Raw genomic sequence first — 20,074 nt, 5'->3', positions numbered from 1 at the left:
AAGATTTTTCACTCAAAAAAATGTATCAAAATAAAGTGAGTTTGTTAAAATCAAAAACAAATATCTGACAATGGGGTCAAAAAAATAAACTTAATTCACAGATAAAACTAGATAATTTCTCTGCATAAACTATTTTTTTTTAGAAAATAAAACTTAATATCTAAAATATTTTTGTCTTGTTTTCCGGTACAAATATCTAAGCATTCTTAAATCAAGATACATTTACTTGAGATGCAAAATTACTTTAGATATTAAGCCTTCTTTTCTAAAGATGCATCAAAATATAGTGAGTTTGTGCTTAAAACAAGAACAAATATCTGCCAATGGAGTCAGAAAAATCTGCTTAATTCAAAGATAAAACTAGATTATATTTCTGACCCCATTGGCAGATATTTTTTTTACTAGAAAATAAGACAAAAATACTGAATGAAAATTGTTTTTACACCAATTTTCCGCAGTGAATGTAATGCATTTGCATCTATAATGCTTTTATCTGAAGCAACCTTTAATGCATTATATAAATATCCAGAGGAATCGAACCCACGACCTTGGCATTGCTAACACCCCCCGTTTAAACGCATTTAATAAAGTGCTACATAAGATGCTTGATCTTGACCCGCAGATGAAAATGTTCTCAAATGCATGCTGGTGGATTTCAGTCTCCCGCCGGTTTTGAACACATGTTGTTGGTGAAGTAAGCAGCTTAAGCGTTGAACCTGAACCCAGGTGACAGGCCCTGTGCACCGCAAAGCCTCGATACATTATCTGTCCTCCGGCTTCTTGTGGTTTTAAATGACTGCTTTCCATTGTGAGTGTTTCAGTGTGTTCCAGAGAGAGAAAGGGAAAAATGAAACCCAACTGGTTTTGGGAATAATAGAAGTGGCGAGTGGCCATGTCTGTTTCAGAGAGCTGAATGGTGTTCCACGAGCGATGACGAGCTAAACACACACTCCTGATCTGACCCCGTCATGGGTCGGGACACTGGAGAAACCATCCCATTGGTCCGACACAAAGAGGTAGATTAAAAAGAACAGAACGAGATGTCAAACACACCACAACAAAAAGACTCGCCATCAGCCCTTAGTGTAATTCTAGCTGCATCAAAGGCATTATAAGTGACATTTCTTGACCTCAACTTATACAATACAGTTCTGTGTATTTTTTTTTTTGAAAATGTATTCGCACAAGATCTCTTTCACTGTTTATTAAAACAGCGGAATTTTGTTAGTTTGCATCTTGGTTTCTAATAAGATGCTTCTTGATAACCCTTTGGATTTTATCTCTTCCAAAGAAAAACCACAATGCTATGTGTACACATTCCAAGACAGAGTCACTTCAACTTGTAAACAGTGATCTAATCAAATGGTTTTTGATTTCTCGTAACGATTTACAGTAGATTCCCAAGAACAATATCTTAACAGTGTAAATTGATGCTTAAATGAGGATAAGCATTTTTCAGCAGTTACTGCTGAGTCATAATACCAGTTTAGTTACTAATACATGAAAAAACATCATATCCAAGCTATTAATAAGAAAATAAAGCACTTTAATGTTCATGAATTCTTTGCTTGCACATCAGAGAAACAAGATCAGAGAAATGTAGCTTTAGCTTCTTTGAAAAAAAGTTTTGAGTTGAGTCCACAAACGTAAAAAATTCATCACAAACAGATCTGAACAAATCAGTTGGAGGAACCGAGACATTTTGGGGCTCAAGAGATTAGGGATGCACGATATATCGGACACCATATCGGTATCGGCCGATATATATGTTCCTTTTTATTGTTATTGATAAGAAAAGAACTTTTGTTTTCGTAATCAGGCTCTGTAAAAAGTTTAATTTAGATTTATCGGCCAATATATCGGTTATCGGATTTCACATATAAAGAATTATCGGTTATTGGTATCGGCCAAAATTTTCATATCGGTGCATCCCTAGAAAACACAAACGACTTCTGTTAATCACTGAGAAATAATTGATTTCTCATCTCTTTTGGAAAGGTGATGACAAACTTGAGGAGCATAACATCTGAACGGGAACAGCTTTCCACAGGGAGAACCATGTTCTTGTAAATAACTGCATTGGGCTTCAAAGACAGGCATATAAAAGAGGTTTGACAATTTGACACAACACACTGCTGAGGGCACCATTGTAAGATACATTAAAAGCATGTTGGGCAGCGAATGCAAATAGCAAAATCTTCAAATTTTGCAGCGATCTTGTCAATATATATATATATATATATATAGATTTCATCATAGTTATAAAACATACTGTATGCACAATATATACATTTTTTATACTTAAAGAGATATTAAGATGCACAAAACACATTGTAAACAGAATAATTTGGGCAGTACGAGCAGTCTTTTGCTGAGCAGGCAAGTGTCATATGTTTGAAATCTCCATTGGGTTCTTGTCCACCATTTCATGGTTGAGTTTTAAAGGAATCTCGATGTCTAATCTCTTCTTTTTCGGCTTTCTTTTCTTGCAGCAAATGAATGTCACCAATGACACAACGGTCAGAAACAGTCCGAGGCAGGTAGTCGTCAGCGCAAGCAATACCACTTGCAACTCGCGGCACGGATTTGGCACTCGATCACCCTCCCTCCCTTCCTTAACTGGAGGATCCTCGCCGTGGTCAATATCTACCACTCTGGGCAACAAGCTCTGAACGAGAGTCTCATTGCTGACCGTTTCATTCACAAACAGGTTGACCAGTACAGTAGAGTAGAGTTCTGGTTGACCGTGATCCCTGACTTTGACCCACAAACTATATAGTCCTCGATTGTTCAGGGCTTTCCTCAAGGTGATGTTCCCCGTGTACGGGTCGATGTCAAACGATCCCGGTTCTCCGTCTGTCCTCTTGATGATGCTGTAAGCAATAACAGCGTTCATTCCCGTGTCCCGGTCCACCGCGTAGACTTCCGTTATAGACGTTCCCGGAAGCGTGTTGGGAAGCACCAGCATGTATGACTGGTTTGACTGGGGGAAAAGAACAGTCGGAGGGTTGTCGTTGACATCTAGGAGGAGAACGGTCACCATTGTGATGCAAGAAAGAGCCGGTTCGCCTCCGTCGATAGCCTCGATCCAGACATAGTACGTCCCCTGCTGCTCCCGATCCAGAGAGGTCTTGGCCCGCAACGCTCCTCGTCCGGTGTCAATTACGAAGATGTCACTCCCATTGAGGATGGACAAAGCCACCCATCCGTTCTCCCCGGCGTCCGCATCCGTGACCGTGAGCACGCCGATCTCCCCGAATCCTGGAAAGTTCTCTGGCACAAAGAAGGTGAAATCCTTGTTGATGAAGCGAGGACTGTTGTCATTGCGATCCCGCACGGTGATAATCACAGTAGCGATTGACTCCTTTCTCGGCGTCCCGCGGTCTACGGCCCGCACCATGAAGCGGTACGTCTCCTTTTCCTCGCGGTCAAGAGACGTGGACACCGTCAACACCCCGGTTGACCTATCCAAGTCAAAAATGGTGGGAGCGTCGGCACCGAGTAGGTAATAAACCTCGCCTCTGCTTTCACTGTCCGCATCGGTCGCCTGAAGCTGAGCGAGGAACGTGTTCGGTGGGTTGTTCTCCTCCACGGTGACGTCAATGAAGGACTGCTTGAAAACCGGAGCGTTGTCGTTAACGTCCAACACGTGGACCTTCACTACGGTATTAACTACTAATCCATGAGCATTACGGACCACAACAACCATTTCATAATCCTGTTGCTGCTCATAATCCAGTACTTCAGTGGTCTCAAGCAAGTACTCGTTTTTGAAGCGTTCGTACGGTACAAGCCTAAACGGACCCGTACCTTCTAGAAGACACTCTATCTTCTGTTGTGGCTCAGTGTTTTTGATGGTAAAAAAAGCAATGGGTGAAAACGGTGGCTCTGATTCACTTAAACTCACAACCCCGTCCTTCTCAGACGCGATATAACGCGGTATAACCGCCGGAGGGCCGGAAAGCTGTCTGATGACGTGAATGGTAACCGTTGCAACTTCTGGAATACATGTCGGCCCATTGGCCAGTACGGTTAGTTTGTAGAGCTTTCCGGTATTGTTGTCTATCTTCCCTGCTAGTTTAAGAACCCCTGTGATTGTATCCAAATGAAACAGGTTTCTGCTTTCTTGGGAGACCCGTTCGCTGAAGGTGTACGTGATCAAGGCGTTGGCCCCCTCATCCGGGTCGTAGGCTTGTAGACGAGCCAACTGCATGCCCTTAGTGGCGTTTCCATAAAGGGTAACGTTAACTTGTGACTCTGTAAACTTGGGGCAATTGTCGTTGACGTCCGTGATGATAATCGTCAGAGTGGCAGTGCCCAGAAGTGGCGGAGAGCCTCCGTCCTCGGCTATAATCTCAGTCACATACTTCGCTTGAGTCTCCCTATCAAGATACTCGATAATGATGAGAAAGGGCGTCAGTTCTCCCCCTTCGTTCTCTTCTACATCTAATGTGAAAACCCCATAGTCGTTAACTAGCCAGTACGTCTGAACGCCATGAATCCCGATGTCGGGATCCACTGCTGATTGCTCCACTGCGAACCTGGCGTTGACCGGTGCGTTCTCTGGCACGAACATCGTGATTTCGTTAACGGGGAAGTGTGGACGGTTATCATTGACATCCTCGATGATGATCTTAATCTTAACCAGCTGAAAATACTGCTGAGGAAGGATTAACACATCCAGAAAGATTGCACAGCCCTGGCCCTCGTGGGACTCGGCACACAGAGCCTCTCTGTCGATCTCCACGGCAGATGTGAACAGCTCCCCCGTCGTGTTGTTCAGACTCACATACTGCTGGCCGGCCGTTTTTTGCTCCAGATTAAACGAGCGAGGGGGATCGCTGGAAAGATCCAAGTTTAAGTCCTTACTGATAGCCCCTATGAGTGTCCCTTTAGGTAATCCTTCTTTTATCTTATAGATGAGGTGACTGAAATTTGAAGAGCAGGAGAGAGGACTGGTGTACAGGAGGAGAATGAACAAACCCTGAAAATAAACAACAGAAATGATTTAATAGGAAGCAACAGAAATATAAGTAAAGTAAAAAACATCATGCTTTAAAATCAAATTGAAAGTATGCATAAAAATAAGAAAGCAAAGATGATAAATTATACATTAAGCACAGTTTAACACTTATGTGTGTGATCATTTGGAGATGGTTGGACTAAATCTACATCAAACCCTACTGATATGACAAAATATTTACCCATTTATTTACCATAATTTCTGTCATAATTTCTATAGTTATTTTACTAAGGTAAAATATTAATATGTAAACCTCTTTCAAACAGTGTACTATGCTTCTAGAATCTTTCTCTCAGTTTAATTTATTTGGTGATGACACCACAGTTTTAACTAATAACTAATGTTTTTTTGACAAACTATGATTATTATAAGGGATTGCAATATATATATATATATATATATAAATAATTCAATTAGTGTAAAATCCATCCTGTGATTCACAGACATATATAAGTATTAGGATGGATTTGGATCATATAAAAATCTTAAAGATATTATTAAGAAAACTACAGATACTATCAAGAGAATTTGATGTCATGATAATTCAGTTTTCCTTGAGTTTAAGAAACTTACCCATATCTCTCCTTTGCTGCTTAGGCAGGTTCCTCTTTTAGTGTTCCACATGTTTCCCGTTCAGTGTTGGCGTCACAGGGAACGGGAGCGGGATGAGTTCACAGTAGCAGCCGCATTCTGAGCGCCGGTGAGCGGCTGAGTTCTCACTCGCTGCCCGATGCGCGACTGACGCGCTCTACTCATTCATCTGACTGATACGCTGCAGACACGCCCACCGCATGCTAATGAGGTCTGGCGCGACCAACCAGCGTTGACGCAGAGGGACAAGTCTGGAAACACCTCATTTGCAAGTCAAATCACGTTTATATATGTTTAAATAGTTTTAGCCTGAATGATTTATTATTTTGTGGTTAAGAAAACACCAGCATGACAGGAGTGAAGTTATTCTCTTTTCTCTACATTTATGAATTATTATAATAATTCTGTTCTGTAGTTTTACTCTTAGAGGCAGCTGATAAATTCATAATGTATATGGTTATGTAGAGTTCACTTCTCTTCTTTACAAGAAACTTTTTTGACTTTTTCTAGAGAAAAGTTTTTGATGTCTCATTAGGTTCTTCAGATCAGTATTTTTAATATTGCATACAACTCTGAAACCTTAGAGAAAAGGTACAGCAAATATGCATGAGTAGTTACTGCACAGATCAATACTGCGGTAACAAAATAAGTTCCTAGTGGAAGTAAAGCAAAAGAGAGCACGTACGCTTTTACAGCCCTGCGGTTGAGATTACATTAACCCTCCATTTACATAAAACTCACAAGCTGATAATAAATATGACTCTCTTTCTTTGTCTCTGCCACACTTGCTGAACAATTTCTTGTAGAACTAAACACTTATTTCCTCCCAGAGCATCACATTAGTGATAATGTGAGGATTAGTGTTAAAGAAGAAAGAAGCTGCTGAATGTACAGGGTGAACCATCAGCGTAACCTTCACCCAAATCAACTTCTCTTAATCTGAGCGTTTTTAACCACATCAACAGATGCTGACTTTGATTGAGAACATACTGTCCATCTGACAGAGTAACCACACACAACCGCTCTGAGCTTTAACTCTGTGATTACACACAATCCCATGGAACATCACATGATGTTTAACATTGACATAAACCGTTGACATGTTTTTTGCATTGCAGGTGGTAAAATGTATCTCTTTTACATTCACATACATTCAAATAGCCATGAAATCAAAATGGACTGTTTGTATTTTTGTTTATGGGATATTGCAGTGTTTATTATAGCCGAAGGGGCCGTTCACACAGAACGCGTTTTTCCATTCCAATGCGCTACTTTTCCATTGCTTTTCTATGTAAACATGCGCTAGACGGACGTGTATGATCGTTACACTCGCGGCTCGCACATGAGCGTCGCGTTTTTAAGACGCCGTGTCAAGTTAAAAGAATTTCAACTTTTACACGCTCATCAAAGTCAATTCCAAAACAGTGGACCAATCAGAAGAACTCGGAGGCGGGGCAAGCGTTGCGAGCTTCTGTTTACAGTAGCAAGTTGGCATGGCAACTGTTTTATTTGGTCTTTATTGCCGTTACTGCATCACGTCTCAAAAGCGCGTCTCGAGACCCTCGCGTTGTGCGCAGCGCTTTTTTAAAACAATTTCTGAGCACTGCGTCTCGCGTTTTTAGATGCAAAGACACATTCTGTGTGAACGAGCCCTTATTCTGATGCAAGATTACGAGGAACAATTTAAAAAATAATGACATGCACGGATAAATCATTTAGGGGCCGTTCACACAGAACGCGTTTTTCCATTCCAATGCGCTACTTTTCCATTGTTTTTCTATCTAAACGCGCTAGACGGACGTGTATGACCGTTACGCTCGCGTCTTGCGTCTTTTGCAGCGTCTCGTGCATGACATGGCAAACTATAAAAGTGGTGCTCAAGTTAAAATCAGTTCAACTTTTAAAATAACGCATATCGAGACTTTGCGTTTTTTCCCCATTTCACTCCCCGCGTCTCATGTTTTTCAAAGCAAAAACTGTGTCTCGCTAAAAACGCCAGATGCAGCGCTCAGGAATGTTTTTTAAAAAAGCGCAGTCCAGAACGCAAGGGTCTCGAGACGCGCTTTTGAGACGTGATGGAATAACGGCAATAACAGAAACAATACAAATAAGCAAACAGCAGAATAGATATATACTATTCCGCCATGTTGCCGTCAAATAAAACAGTTGCTATGCCAACTTGCTACTGTAAACAGAAGCTCGCAACGTTTGCCCCGCCTCCGAGTTCTTCTGATTGGTCCACTGTTTTGGAACTGACATTGATGAGCGGCGCTGCGTGTAAAACTTGCAATTCTTTTAACTTGACGCAGCATCTTAAAAACGCGCCGCTCATGTGTGAGGCGCTGCAAAAGACGCGAGAGTAACGGTCATACACGTCCGTCTAGCATGTTTACATAGAAAAACGATGGAAAAGTAGCGCATTGGAATAGAAAAACACGTTCTGTGTGAACGGCCCCTAAATGATTTATCCGTGCACGTCATTATTTTTTAAATTGTTCCTCGTAATCTTGTATCAGAATAAGGGCTCGTTCACACAGAACTAAAAATGCGAGACGCAGCGCTCAGGAATAACTTTAAAAAAAGCGCTGCGCAGAACGCAAGGGTCTCGAGACGCGCTTTTGAGATGGGATACAATAACGGCGAAAACGAACAAATAAAACAGTTGCCACGCCAACTTGCTACTGTAAACAGAAGCTTGCAACGCTTGCCCCGCCCCCGAGTTCTTCTGATTGGTCCACTGTTTTGGAACTGACATTGATGAGCGGCGCTGCGTGTAAAAGTTATGCCGTCTTTAAAACGCGACGCTCATGTGCGAGGCGCTGCAAAAGATGCCAGACGCGAGCGTAATGATCATACACGTCCGTCTAGTGCATGTTTACATAGATAGATGTTTACATAACTTCCCCTCCCTCTTGCAGCAACATCTCTTCTCTGATGACGAGGGCAGGGCAACCTGTCACTCACATGAGATCCACCAATAGCAAACCACAACCATCCAATCAATTCCCAACGGACAGAATCAAGCCCCGCCCTACATTTGTTCTTGTTAGCGAAGCCGTTTCACGCCGAAATATGTCGAAATAATGCCGATTTTATGAGTTTACACAGTCAATGATTAGTGGAACGTGAAGCGATGTAGTTGCAATCTCACCTGCACCCACTCACAACCACAAACCAGAAATGAGACACAAATATCTGGATCTTGTTCAGTGATGATTTGATTCACCTGAGCAAACAGCTCTCAAACAAATACTCACTATAATTATGTTCATTGTCGTTTTAGCTGCAGGCCAGGATGAGTTCGTTCAGTCGGTTATGGGTAGAGTTGCAACACACAAGGTATGTCACTGCACGTCTGTACACAATATTGTATGTTTGATTTCAGCTCTGCATATTTTTAAAGTTTATCATGTAGATGCGATCCCGAAAATCAAAGAGTAGAATAGGCCTGTTTTATAATGTGCGTTTACAAGAACACTTCAGTTCTGATTGACTAAACCTTGAACAAATTACACCCTGAAATCAACAAAAGTGACGAGAATGACACGCATTATCTACACGGATCTCTGAATGGCTTTTGTCTTAACTCGTTTCTACAGCAGGTGTGACAGTCAGCGTGCGTCACTTTTAGTAAACTTTCTCTCGGTGTGTTTTCAGAAGGTTTCGTGAGGCGACACGCCTCGTGAGGTGTCAGCGGCTCCAGAAGAGGCGGAATAGTTCTGTTGAACAGGATTTTGGGTAAACGGTGGGTGGAACATTCAGAGCCATTTCTTACTCTTCAGTCCCTCAGGGCATGTACAGTATGAGAGTTTAACACGAGGATCATCCACATAATCAACGGACTGTTTGTAAAGCGCTTTTTCAGAATTTTTAACAGGGGGTCAATGCACGCTCTTTGTTTCATAATTTATTTTTTGCATATAGTATGTATTATCCACACTCTCTCTGACCCTTATAAAAAATAAGGGTACTTTTGCACCTTTAAGGTGAAAAGACACTCTACTGTATGTACAGTACATGAAAAAAATACTTTTAACTACTCAAGTTGCTATGAAATGGAAGTAGTGACAATTATTTTATTTTTTTTCATATTGTGATGTACATCTGAGTGAAAAATTATCCAGAAACAAAAAAGGGGACTTGTTTCTATTAATCAGATGTTACACTCTAAAAAATGTTGGGTTAAAAACAGCCCAAGTTGGGTTGAAAATGGACAGCGATTGGGTTGTTTTAACCCAGCGGTTGGGTTAAATGTTTGCCCAATCTGCTGGGTAGTTTTATTTAACTCAACTGTTGCTTAAAAATGACTGTATTTCATGCTTAAAATGAACCCAAAGTATGTTGGAAATGAACATTTATTAATAAGTTTAATGAATAATAATTAAACAATAAACATTAATAAATGTTCACCTTTTGATTATTATTGTTTCCTCTAGTAATTATGTGTCTGATTTTTAATTTCCAACATATTTTGGGTTCATTTTAAGCCAGACATATAGTCATTTTTAATTAATAGTTGAGTTAAATAAAACTGGCCAGCATATTGGTCAAACATTTAACCCAACCGCTGGATTTGTCCATTTTCAACCCAACTTGAGTTGTTTTCAACCCAGCATTTTTTAGTGTGTAATTGGATTTTGAGATGTGGACGTTGCAATTTAAAAAATAAAATATATGCATGGATTAATTGTTCGCAGTAAGATTAATAATATTCATTTAGAAAATATATAGGGTTTGAGTTTATTGCATGCCAACTTTAATTGTCATTTTCTGTGGCCGGTTGCATAAACTAAAAAAGTTAGTTGTTTTTCCTTTAAGACTCTTCATAACATTTTTTTTTAATTGGATTTAAAAAAATTAAAAGTAAGACTGATTACCCAGTTGTTTGGATTTTGAGATTTGAACATTGCATTTAAAAAATAAAACATTAAGATCAAAAATGACATGCAACTGCTAGTTGGTCAAACTAGTTCTTAAAGGGATAGTTCACCCAAAAATGAAAATTTATCTGCTTACCCCCAGGGCATCCAAGATGTAGGTGACTTTGTTTCTTCAGTAGAACACAAATGATGATTTTTAACTCCAACTGTTGCGGTCTGTCAGTCGTATAATGCATGTCAATGGGAACACAATCAATAAGAGTCAAAAAAACATGCACAGACAAATCCAAATTAAACCCTGCGGCTCGTGACGACACATTGATGTCCTAAGACACGAAACGATCGGATTGTGTGAGAAACTAAACAGTATTTATATCATTTTTCACCAGATTCAGATCTCTGGATACAGGTGTTGTGCATCAGCTGCAGGTGTGAGATGGTTCACAGGTCAAAGCATCCCAGACAGCAACATAGTGTGGCCCAGATCCGGCCCACATCTGGTACATGTGGATTACACACGGACCAGATGTGGGCCGGATCTGGGCCGACACTATGTTGCTGTCAGGGATGTCTTTATGACACACGTGTATCAAATGATCACACACAAACACCCTTCAGAACAGTGCATGCGAAGTTATAAAAGATAAACAAGAAATGTGGTGCTTTATTGTAGTTTTTGTTAGTGCTTGATGAAATCTGCATTGATTGCATTCACACATTTTCATCAGCCGTATGCTTTTATTTATTCTGAAAATGAGATGTGGGCACATGGGCTGTTTTTCTGTTTGCTGTGTGTGTGTGTGATCTCATTTAATGCTGGCTTAAGGACACAGGGATGCTGTACGGTGAAACACTGATTGCCAGTAAATGCAGCGAATGTTGCGTTAGATTTCAGGCCAGATGTCACAATACTTTGTGCTCTAGTTTTAATTAAAGCGCCTTTAAGCTACATCGATAGCAGAGCCTAGAACATATGAGAGACACGTCCCAGGATGACTCGAGGGGAACGAGGCGAGAATAACAAATATGATTTAGACTCATTTCACATCCATAAAGAGATTGAAAGTGTGCAAAGATAAACTCAATGTACGTCAGAGCCCATTTCAAACTGCAGCACACTAAAGCTTTAGCTGCTAGAGAACAGACAATTTTATGTTGTTTTTTAATTTATAAACAATTCAAACCAAAGCTGACAATCTGAATGAAAAAGCTTGGGCCATTAATTTCACACATTATACAGCATGAGCTGCATTAGCACAAGACTGAGCTGGATTTGTGATATTTAAGTCTGTGAAACATTAATGAGGCAGCACTTATGCATAAGCTGCGTCTCAAACTCTCCATTCAGTGTGGCATTTTAAAACCCAAGTGACCTGCAGGCGCCTCATTTAAAAAGAAACCGCCCTACATCTGATCTTACGATTATTTCTCAAATGTGCGCATGTGTGATTCTGAGAAACAAACGTAAAAAACATGTGGTGTACGCCTCTCTTCTAGATGTGAAATAAAATCACAAATGATCCTGAAACCAGTGTTGCCAGTGTTTTCACAACAAAACCCGCCCACTTGCTACTCAAAACTAGCCCAATCACGTTGCTAGGAAAAATCGCATTCCCGGGGGTAAAATCCACATTTTTGGCAGGGTTCCCCTGGTAAAATTCGCATTCCAGGGGTTAAATATTATGTTATTTAGGGTTGCTTCAAACAACCCGAGGCAATAGTGTTAAAGTAGCCTAATTCCGCGGGAAAAAAGCAGACTTGTCTGAAACACGTGTATTACATGTTCAGTCTATAGGTGCGTTTACAAAGTGACATCGCCATCTGCTGGCCTGGCAGCAGAACACAGCGATTTTAGTCGTTTTTACGAACGAGATCGTTTTGACAACATTGATGTCTGAAAAACATGAAAACGTTTTTTAGTACATCATTGTCGTGTAAATGTACCCTATAAAATCAAACTGCACGTTTGATAAATGAGCAAGAATCACACATGACCCCAAAGAGTTTGTACAGTTTTCAATGTGATTCATTCAAAGTGTCATTCATTCAGGAAATTTAGGCAATTTTTATTTAATTTAATTTAGTTTAGGGGAGGGTATTTTAGAGGATTTCTTGTTCGATTATTTATTGACTTCTTTATTTATTCAGTACATTTATTTTATTTGTGGGTATCTTTAGGGATTTGTTTATTTTATTTATTTATTTTTTGGGGAGGGTATTTTTGGGGATTTATTTATTTATTCATTAAATGTATTTTATTAAGGGAATTTTTATTTAATTTTATTTAATTAGTTTCTTTTAGTTGGAGGGATGGTATTTTTTATTTATGTATTTATTTGTTTATTTATTTTATTTGTGGGTATCTTTAGGGATTTGTTTATTTTATTTATTTATTTTTTGGGGAGGGTATTTTTGGGGATTTATTTATTTATTCAGAAAATGTATTTTATTAAGGGAATTTTTATTTAATTTAATTTAATTAGTTTCTTTTAGAGGGATGGTATTTTTTATTTATGTATTTATTTGTTTATTTATGTTATTTGTGGGTATCTTTAGGGATTTATGTCATTTTTTTTTTTTTTAAATTTCTTTTTTTGGCGGGGGGTATTTTTGGAGAGTTATTTATTCAGTACATTTATTTTATTTGGGGTGTTTTTTTTTTTTTTTTTTTTTAGGTATTTGTCCATTTATGTTATTTTTTTTGTTTTTGTTTTTTGGGGGGGGGGGGGGGGGGGGGGTAATTTGGGGCATTTATTTATTTTGGTTTTCTTGTGCTGTTTTTTTTTTACAATTTAATTGAATTTTGTGTCTCCAGACACTTTGCAAGTACAATGCAATTTCTTGATTTTGTTACTGTGTAAGTTCATTATCTGCTCTTCAAAAGTAAAACACAGAAACAGATGAATACTAACTAGAGATGTGAAGCTCAGACACTCACTGTTGTCTGAATAATGATTGTGCTCTGAAGCGAAACTGAATGTGGCAAGAAACCATGACTGGAATGTTTTGGCACCTTCACAAACCTTCCATTAATCACAGTTTATATACTGCTGATGTTGATTATTCCAAAATGATATACCGCTACCATGGTATTTACTATCAGTCCAATCATGGCTGTTTTGCATTTTTAGTGGTTTTACAATAGCTAATTTCACCATCTACAAAAACAGAATGACATTTTGAACTGTGTGTGTGTGTGTGTGTGTGTGTGTGTTTTGTGTTTGCGTGCCAGAGACTGATGACTCACAATCTCGTTCACACACTCCATGGATCTGCACTGTGGTGGGGTGGGATCTGGAATGCTGTTCTCTTCATTAATAATCCCTGTATTGTTTTCTTTTATGTGCTGATTAGTGTTATATATCCGGAGAAAAAGTTGCGTTCATCGAGGAACGTTCACTGACCAATCAGCTTCAAGCGCGAGGGTTTTTTGAAGCTACAGGCAAAAACATTGTTTTGTTGTTTTCATTCCCTGCTGAATTTGGACTATTTTGCTTCCATAACTCGATATATCCCATAATATAATTATTTAATCGTGCTGCCAAATGTTTTACGCACTATTGAATTAAAAATGATTTGTTTTGATAAGATCGCCTCAGACTTGGATGAGAGAAACAGTTCAGACACGCTGCCATCTGCTGGTGAAAGATGGAAAAACACTCAGTGAGCACGTTGTTCTCTTTTTAATTATAAAACAACAGTATTCATTCATGACCAACGATCACACAGACTTCGATTCATGCATTATTATATATCTTTCAATTAGACTGACCTCTGATCAGACAAATTACAAAAAACATGAACATACAAATGACAGATATAACTCGATATCTGCACACGATAAACAGCTGCTGTCACGTGATTGGCTACAAACAGTGCATCGCAATCTACACACAACGCTACTACGTACATTTCATATCACTTTTATATTTGGACTTTTTTTTTTTGCAAGTTTCATATACGCCAACAGTTCGAAGACCGACTAATTTGCATACTTCATACGTAAAATACGTACATTAAAAAATAAATATTTTAACAAAAATAGCACAGGTCAAATATAACATCTACACATTACAGTACTTAATTTCTCCTGAGTCCCATGTATTTGGATATTTTTAACAGGAAGAGCATTTAATGAGAGGATTATATATATATATATGTTAGACATTTATGTACAAAATGTAAAAAGAAGGGGGGAAAAAAAGAAAATTGCATAATGCATGGTTTTTAAAATAATTTTAAAAAGCTCTAAGTGGACATATTCCATTTAGCACCATATATGCATCATGTGAACATTTCGGGGCAAAGATCAGCAAACTGTGTCTCCAAGGCACTTCAGAATCCAAACAAAAAATACATTTATTTCTGAAATATTGGCATGATTTATGAGTGTATATTTTTTTAAGAACATGTGAGCGTAAACATTGCACTTCACAGAATGGTAAAAAACCCTCTCGTCTCTCACACATCCGTCCTCCATCAGGTCTAGAGGGGTAAAACGCAGCATAACAGTGCAGTGCAGCATCCGGACGCTGGAGCTGTCGGCCGGGAATCAGATACATCTCCACACGAACACACTGAGAGACGGAGGAGATGCGTTAATAAGAGTTCAGACTGACTGACAGACAGACAAACGGATGGACGTCAGCTCACCTACAGTCGTTGCCTCCTACACTTATCACATATTTGTCGTCATAAGAGAAACGGATGTTGGTCACGTGGGCAGAGTGACCGAAGTAACGCTTGTGTTTGGCCTGTGAAGAAACACAAACCGTTAGTAAAAATCTCAAATGCTCTAAAATAAACCATTCAGGGGTTAATAATAAGGGATCAAGCTAAGTGTGCCGCACAAGTCCTGAAAAGTAAAGCTAAGGCGTCTTGATCGCCCCCAGGTGGTTGGTCCCAGTATAGTTTGTAAACCCCGCCCTCTCCATGTAATTTAATGGGACGTGAAACAAACGAAACAATTTAACTAAACTTTTTAAACGATTCCTGTCGTTTTATGTAGTTTTTATCACGCTGATGTAAGTTCAAGTGCTCGCTTTTTTTTTAATAAGTTTGGTTTTAGTTAGTTATTTGATGCTATAAAAACGGGGGTGTGACGTCATGATTGACAGCTGTGATTGACAGCTTCTCTGAGTGAAGTAGTCATGACACTGAGGCACCAACTGACTTTTTTCGTGTAACGGTTTGCTTTAACTTTTATTTCTACATTTCCAAAACTGTTTGTTTCACACCGACATGGGTTGGGAATAATTATCGATAAAAAGTCGAAGTCACCAAAATGTCCGAAATGGGCGTGGCTGCTTTTAGTGAAACGGTTATCTGTCTTGAACGGAATGAGATAATTTCACCAAACTAGGTCCAACTATGTATGGGCTCAGTCTGTGGTCGCGTGAGAAAGGATGCTACGACTGGCCACTTGGTGGCGCTATAAAATGGAAAAAAACACGAAAATGGTTATAGCTATGCAACAGTCAGTCCGATTTACTTGAAAATTGGCATGCAGTGTCTTTGTCCAAGGTGCTGCGATTATCTATGAGGACATTTGTGTATCTCGAAAAACACAGCCACCGTCGGCCAATGAAATGTCAGACAAAGTTAGCAGAGGCCGATTGGAACAAAACTCGCTGGGCCTGTGTAACTCACGGCCCTAGAGGCCTGTGAGAAATTCGAAAGAAATTGGCCACTAGGGGGCGACATCACACTTTTCATGTGGGTAAAGGATTGTAATTTTTCACAAGTGTGGGCGGGGCCTTGATAGCGCAAGGTTAAACTTCATGCTCACTACTGCGCAGAATTGGCTTCCGAATCAGCACAAGATGTCAGCGCTATATCGGGACATTGGCGGCTTCACTTTTCTACAATGGAAAAGAGTGGAGGTGCGTCGTCCATATTTTTTATTTTTTTGCAGTCTATGGTTCAAGTGTGTAATGCTGAAACCCTATTGTGATTGATAGGATTTTCAAAGATCAGTATTCTGACCTAAAAGTGATCGGGCAGACCAAACCGAAAGTCGCAGAGACTTTGAGGGTCGGTAGTACCCACCCCGTCTACAATGTCACAGAGGCTTTCCCTTAATCGGCCTGATGGTGGCGCTACAGAGGTGAAAAGTACGAAATCGCTCATAACTCCTAAACCGCTCGTCGTTGGAGACTCGAGTGTCTTATATCGTTGGAATCTTTGGCTCAAGACGAATGTCTTGTATTCGATTGAAATTTTTGGGTATTTCAGATTTTTTTAAAACCCTACTTTTGCAAACTGGTCCTAGATTTGTCGCCTGATCGGAACCAAACCAGTACAGCAAGATTCTCTGGAGTCTGACTGTCAATAATTATTGGAAAAAAGTCACCAAAACGTTCAAAATGGGCGTGGCCGCTTTAAGTGAAACGGTATTCCGTCTTGAATGGAATGAGATCATTTCACCAAACTCGGTCCACCTATGTATGGGCTCAGTCTGTAGTTGTGTGAAAAAGGATGCTACGACTGGCCACTTGGTGGTGCTATAAAATGGAAAAAAACACGAAAATGGCTATAGCTACGCAACAGTCAGTCTGATTTACTTGAAAATTGGCATGCAGTGTCTTTGTCCAATGTGCTGCAATTACCTATGAGGACATTTGTGTATCTTGAAAAACATGGCTGCCGTTGGCCAATGAAGTACAAGTGGCTGATTGGAACGAAACTTGTTGGGCCTGTGTGACTCACGGCCCTAGAAATTCAAAATATATCGCATTGCGCTTTTCATGTGCGTAAAGGATTGTAATTTTTAAACATGCGCACAAGATTCATACCATGTAATAGAACTCCTCATTCCGAACAACTTTGCCTTTAGGACCACTGCTGTCAAACGAATCGTTCGTTAAATATTGGAGATTATTTGAAAAACCTACTTTTGTGAACTAGTCCTAGGTTTTTTACTCAACCTCGATAAAACCACTGCAGCACAATTTTCTGAACTCTCTAGGTCAATAAATATCAATAAAAAAATATAACTTTTGCATTTGGATGTCTATAATAGGGTAATTTAGAAAATGGGTGTGACTAATTGTACAAAAAAGCCTATAATTCCTAAACTGAAACTTACACGAAATTAGGTGAGCACATGTGACATATGACACTAAACAAGCATGCAAACTTTTATGGAGAGCGGACCATAGGTGGCGCTATAACTGTAAAAAAGCTTTAAAAACCATAAATTTCCTATGGTGAACTGCCTGTATTGGCTGTAAATGATCTTTTCCATCTATGATCGAGATGGTTACAGGCTTGTTAAATAAAACATTATACCTTTTTACGCGTGTGCTTAAAGGCCTTAAAGTGCTTGAACCCTGATAATTGCTGGTCGCAGCTATATTTATCCTTATTATTATATAAAACATTTGTAAATTCTCTTTCTGATTTATGCTAATTTATGTCATTTCTATTCTGACTTAATATGGTTAATAATAAGGTTTTTAGCAATGGCTACTGGAAGTAAACTCAGTCATAATGCGTTCTCCCAATAATATACAGATACAATTACAGCGCCACATGCCATTAAACATAACATTTACTTACCTAATCTGTCACGTACGGCAAATCAGCTGTTCTCCCGTAGGTTACAGTACAACGTCACAAAGTAGCACTTAAAGTCTATGAATAAATTTGACTCAAGTTACAAGTTGACTTACAAATTTCTCCGAGCAGGGGAAGTCGAAGAGCTTCACGAGACCAAAATCATCTCCGGTGACCACGTTCAGCCCGGCGTGAGAAACACAGGCGCAGTTCACATCTGCTTTCTCTGCGTTACGCGGCCAGATGCCCAAAACCTCGTCACCCAGAACACTGTACAGGAGAAAGAGTTTACCACAGTATCACGCATCAACATTCGTGGCTATTTTTATATAGAGATCCGTGTCTCACCTGGTCCATGTAGCCCAGGTGATCCTGTCGATCTGGGCCTGCTCTGTGACGATTTTACCGCTGGGAACCTCATGAACCTGCCGCTTATATGAGCCTGTAGAGACCTGAACACATGACCTCCATTAATGCACTTTATTTATAAACTATACCTGCCATTTCATAAACTTTACAACATCATCACTTATTATCACTGATTATTTAGTCACTTGCATGTTTTCTGTTTTTGTACCTCAATGTATTTGCTGTCAGCAGAGAAGTCCAGCTGGATCACAAAGCCAGGAATATCTTTGCAATAGCCGATGCGATTGAGAGCCGGACCCAGAGTGAGATCGTAGAAATCTACCGCGCACTCCACCGATCCGACGGCCAGCAGCCGGTTATCAGAACTGAACCTGTGTGAAGACAACAGGACGAACACTGCTTGAAACGTCATGATCTGATTAATGCACTGAAAACATGTTTTTCTTGCTCAGTATTTTTGTCTTGTTTACTGTTTAAAATATCTAAACATTCTTGAATCAAGATACTCTTACTTCAGAAGCAAAATGTCTCGGTTTCTGAAAAAAATCGTCTGTCAATGTTTTAAGAAAAATAAACTATTATTTTATTATTTTTCTTCCCCGTTGACATATTTTTTCTTGTTTTAAGCAAAAACTCGCTTAATTTTGATCAATTTCAGTAGATAAAACTTAATATTTTAAGTCATTTTTCTTCTCAAGTAAATGTATCTTAATTTAAGATTTTTTTTTCTATATTTTTGATCATGTATTTTATTTAGAGATGCACAGATACTAAAGTTCTCAGCTGATATTACCGATTATTTATAATGATATCTGATACCAATAAAGTTTGTGTTTCTTAGACTACACTGGGAACCCCTTTTATTTGGTACATTTCTATATTATTAGAGGTTAAAATTGACATCAGAGCCTAAACTATTATATTTAACTGCTATTTATTTTCAGATATAATAATTACACTCAAATAAAAACTGAAATGTTTGTATAACTCGGTTGCACATAAGGTAGTTTTCACAAGCGCTTGTCTTCATGAAAACATTTATTCGAACATACAAATATAATAAACATTAAATAAGCTTTTTTATAACTAATGAACTGTGAACATTGAATAACTTTCCTGAGGTCAATGTGGTGTTAAATGACGTGGCTGTTTTACTGGCATCTTTCCACCGTTGAAACATAACACACTTCATTAAGTTGTACTGTTTTTTTCATCATACCTTTTGATGTTCATGCATGTTTTTTCATGCTATAACTAGTAAAGTGGAAGAAAAGTAGTAAAGTGGAAGAAAAGACTCACGTCACATTTAAGAGCGCCAAAACGCTATTTATTATTTGCATTTTGTAATAAAATGGACAGAATTTGAAAGCGGAGACTTTGTTTCTTATCAGAAGTAACAAGCACAAAGAAATTTGCGATTATTGGATGGGAGGCGCTACAAATAATGTTTGGTGTAGGGAAAAAACACGGACCTGGCAACCCTGACTTGAACTATGGGTGATTCATAGGGTTAAAAAGAGCCTGCTTTAACGTCGATATTTTTAAAGCATTATTGTCACTTTAACTTACGCAGTATGAGTTGCAGGACACGTTTTTCAGTCCCAATTTGACCGACAGGATCTAATTGGCCCTGATTATTGGCCGATAGTGAAAA

At 39.1% G+C, this 20,074-nt stretch overlaps 2 protein-coding genes and 1 long non-coding RNA gene across 4 annotated transcripts in view; 1 reads left to right on the top strand and 2 right to left on the bottom strand.

Annotated features, from left to right (window-relative positions):
- Positions 1 to 1,529: 1,529 nt before the first annotated feature.
- LOC127522986 (protocadherin-20-like) lies at positions 1,530 to 5,764 on the bottom strand. The gene is made up of 2 exons (XM_051913387.1): positions 5,597 to 5,764; positions 1,530 to 4,984 (listed from the first exon to the last, which is right to left on the bottom strand). Exons 1-2 carry the CDS (start codon positions 5,645 to 5,647, stop codon positions 2,387 to 2,389), a joined length of 2,649 nt encoding a protein of 882 aa, XP_051769347.1. The 5' UTR covers positions 5,648 to 5,764; the 3' UTR covers positions 1,530 to 2,386.
- A 3,041-nt stretch (positions 5,765 to 8,805) lies between these two features.
- LOC127522903 (uncharacterized) lies at positions 8,806 to 18,745 on the top strand. Its single transcript, XR_007932770.1, has 3 exons — positions 8,806 to 8,953; positions 9,272 to 9,359; positions 18,652 to 18,745. It is a non-coding gene; the product is annotated as an uncharacterized LOC127522903 (long non-coding RNA).
- Positions 14,163 to 20,074, bottom strand: part of LOC127522901 (echinoderm microtubule-associated protein-like 6) — a 52,541-nt gene continuing 46,629 nt past the window's right edge. For both annotated transcript variants that reach the window (XM_051913247.1, XM_051913248.1), the window contains 5 exons: positions 18,629 to 18,791; positions 18,400 to 18,503; positions 18,168 to 18,321; positions 15,148 to 15,248; positions 14,163 to 15,071 (listed from right to left, as the gene is read on the bottom strand). In XM_051913247.1, coding sequence (XP_051769207.1) covers positions 15,047 to 15,071; positions 15,148 to 15,248; positions 18,168 to 18,321; positions 18,400 to 18,503; positions 18,629 to 18,791 — 547 coding nt within the window. In that variant the 3' untranslated portion in view covers positions 14,163 to 15,046. The remainder of the gene's footprint in view (positions 15,072 to 15,147; positions 15,249 to 18,167; positions 18,322 to 18,399; positions 18,504 to 18,628; positions 18,792 to 20,074) is intronic.

Source organism: Ctenopharyngodon idella, chromosome 11 (assembly GCF_019924925.1).
Source record: "Ctenopharyngodon idella isolate HZGC_01 chromosome 11, HZGC01, whole genome shotgun sequence".
Classification (NCBI taxonomy): domain Eukaryota; kingdom Metazoa; phylum Chordata; class Actinopteri; order Cypriniformes; family Xenocyprididae; genus Ctenopharyngodon; species Ctenopharyngodon idella.
The sequence above is the reverse complement of the archived record's forward strand: the minus strand, read 5'-3'. Positions and strand labels throughout refer to the sequence as shown.

Excerpts from the sequence above, each read along its gene's own strand:
- LOC127522986 (XM_051913387.1), bottom strand. The coding sequence starts at position 5,647 with ATGTGGAACACTAAAAGAGGAACCTGCCTAAGCAGCAAAGGAGAGATA. Across the intron at positions 4,985-5,596 it reads GCAGCAAAGGAGAGATATGG|GGTTTGTTCATTCTCCTCCT; the intron begins GTAAGTTTCTTA and ends GTTTATTTTCAG.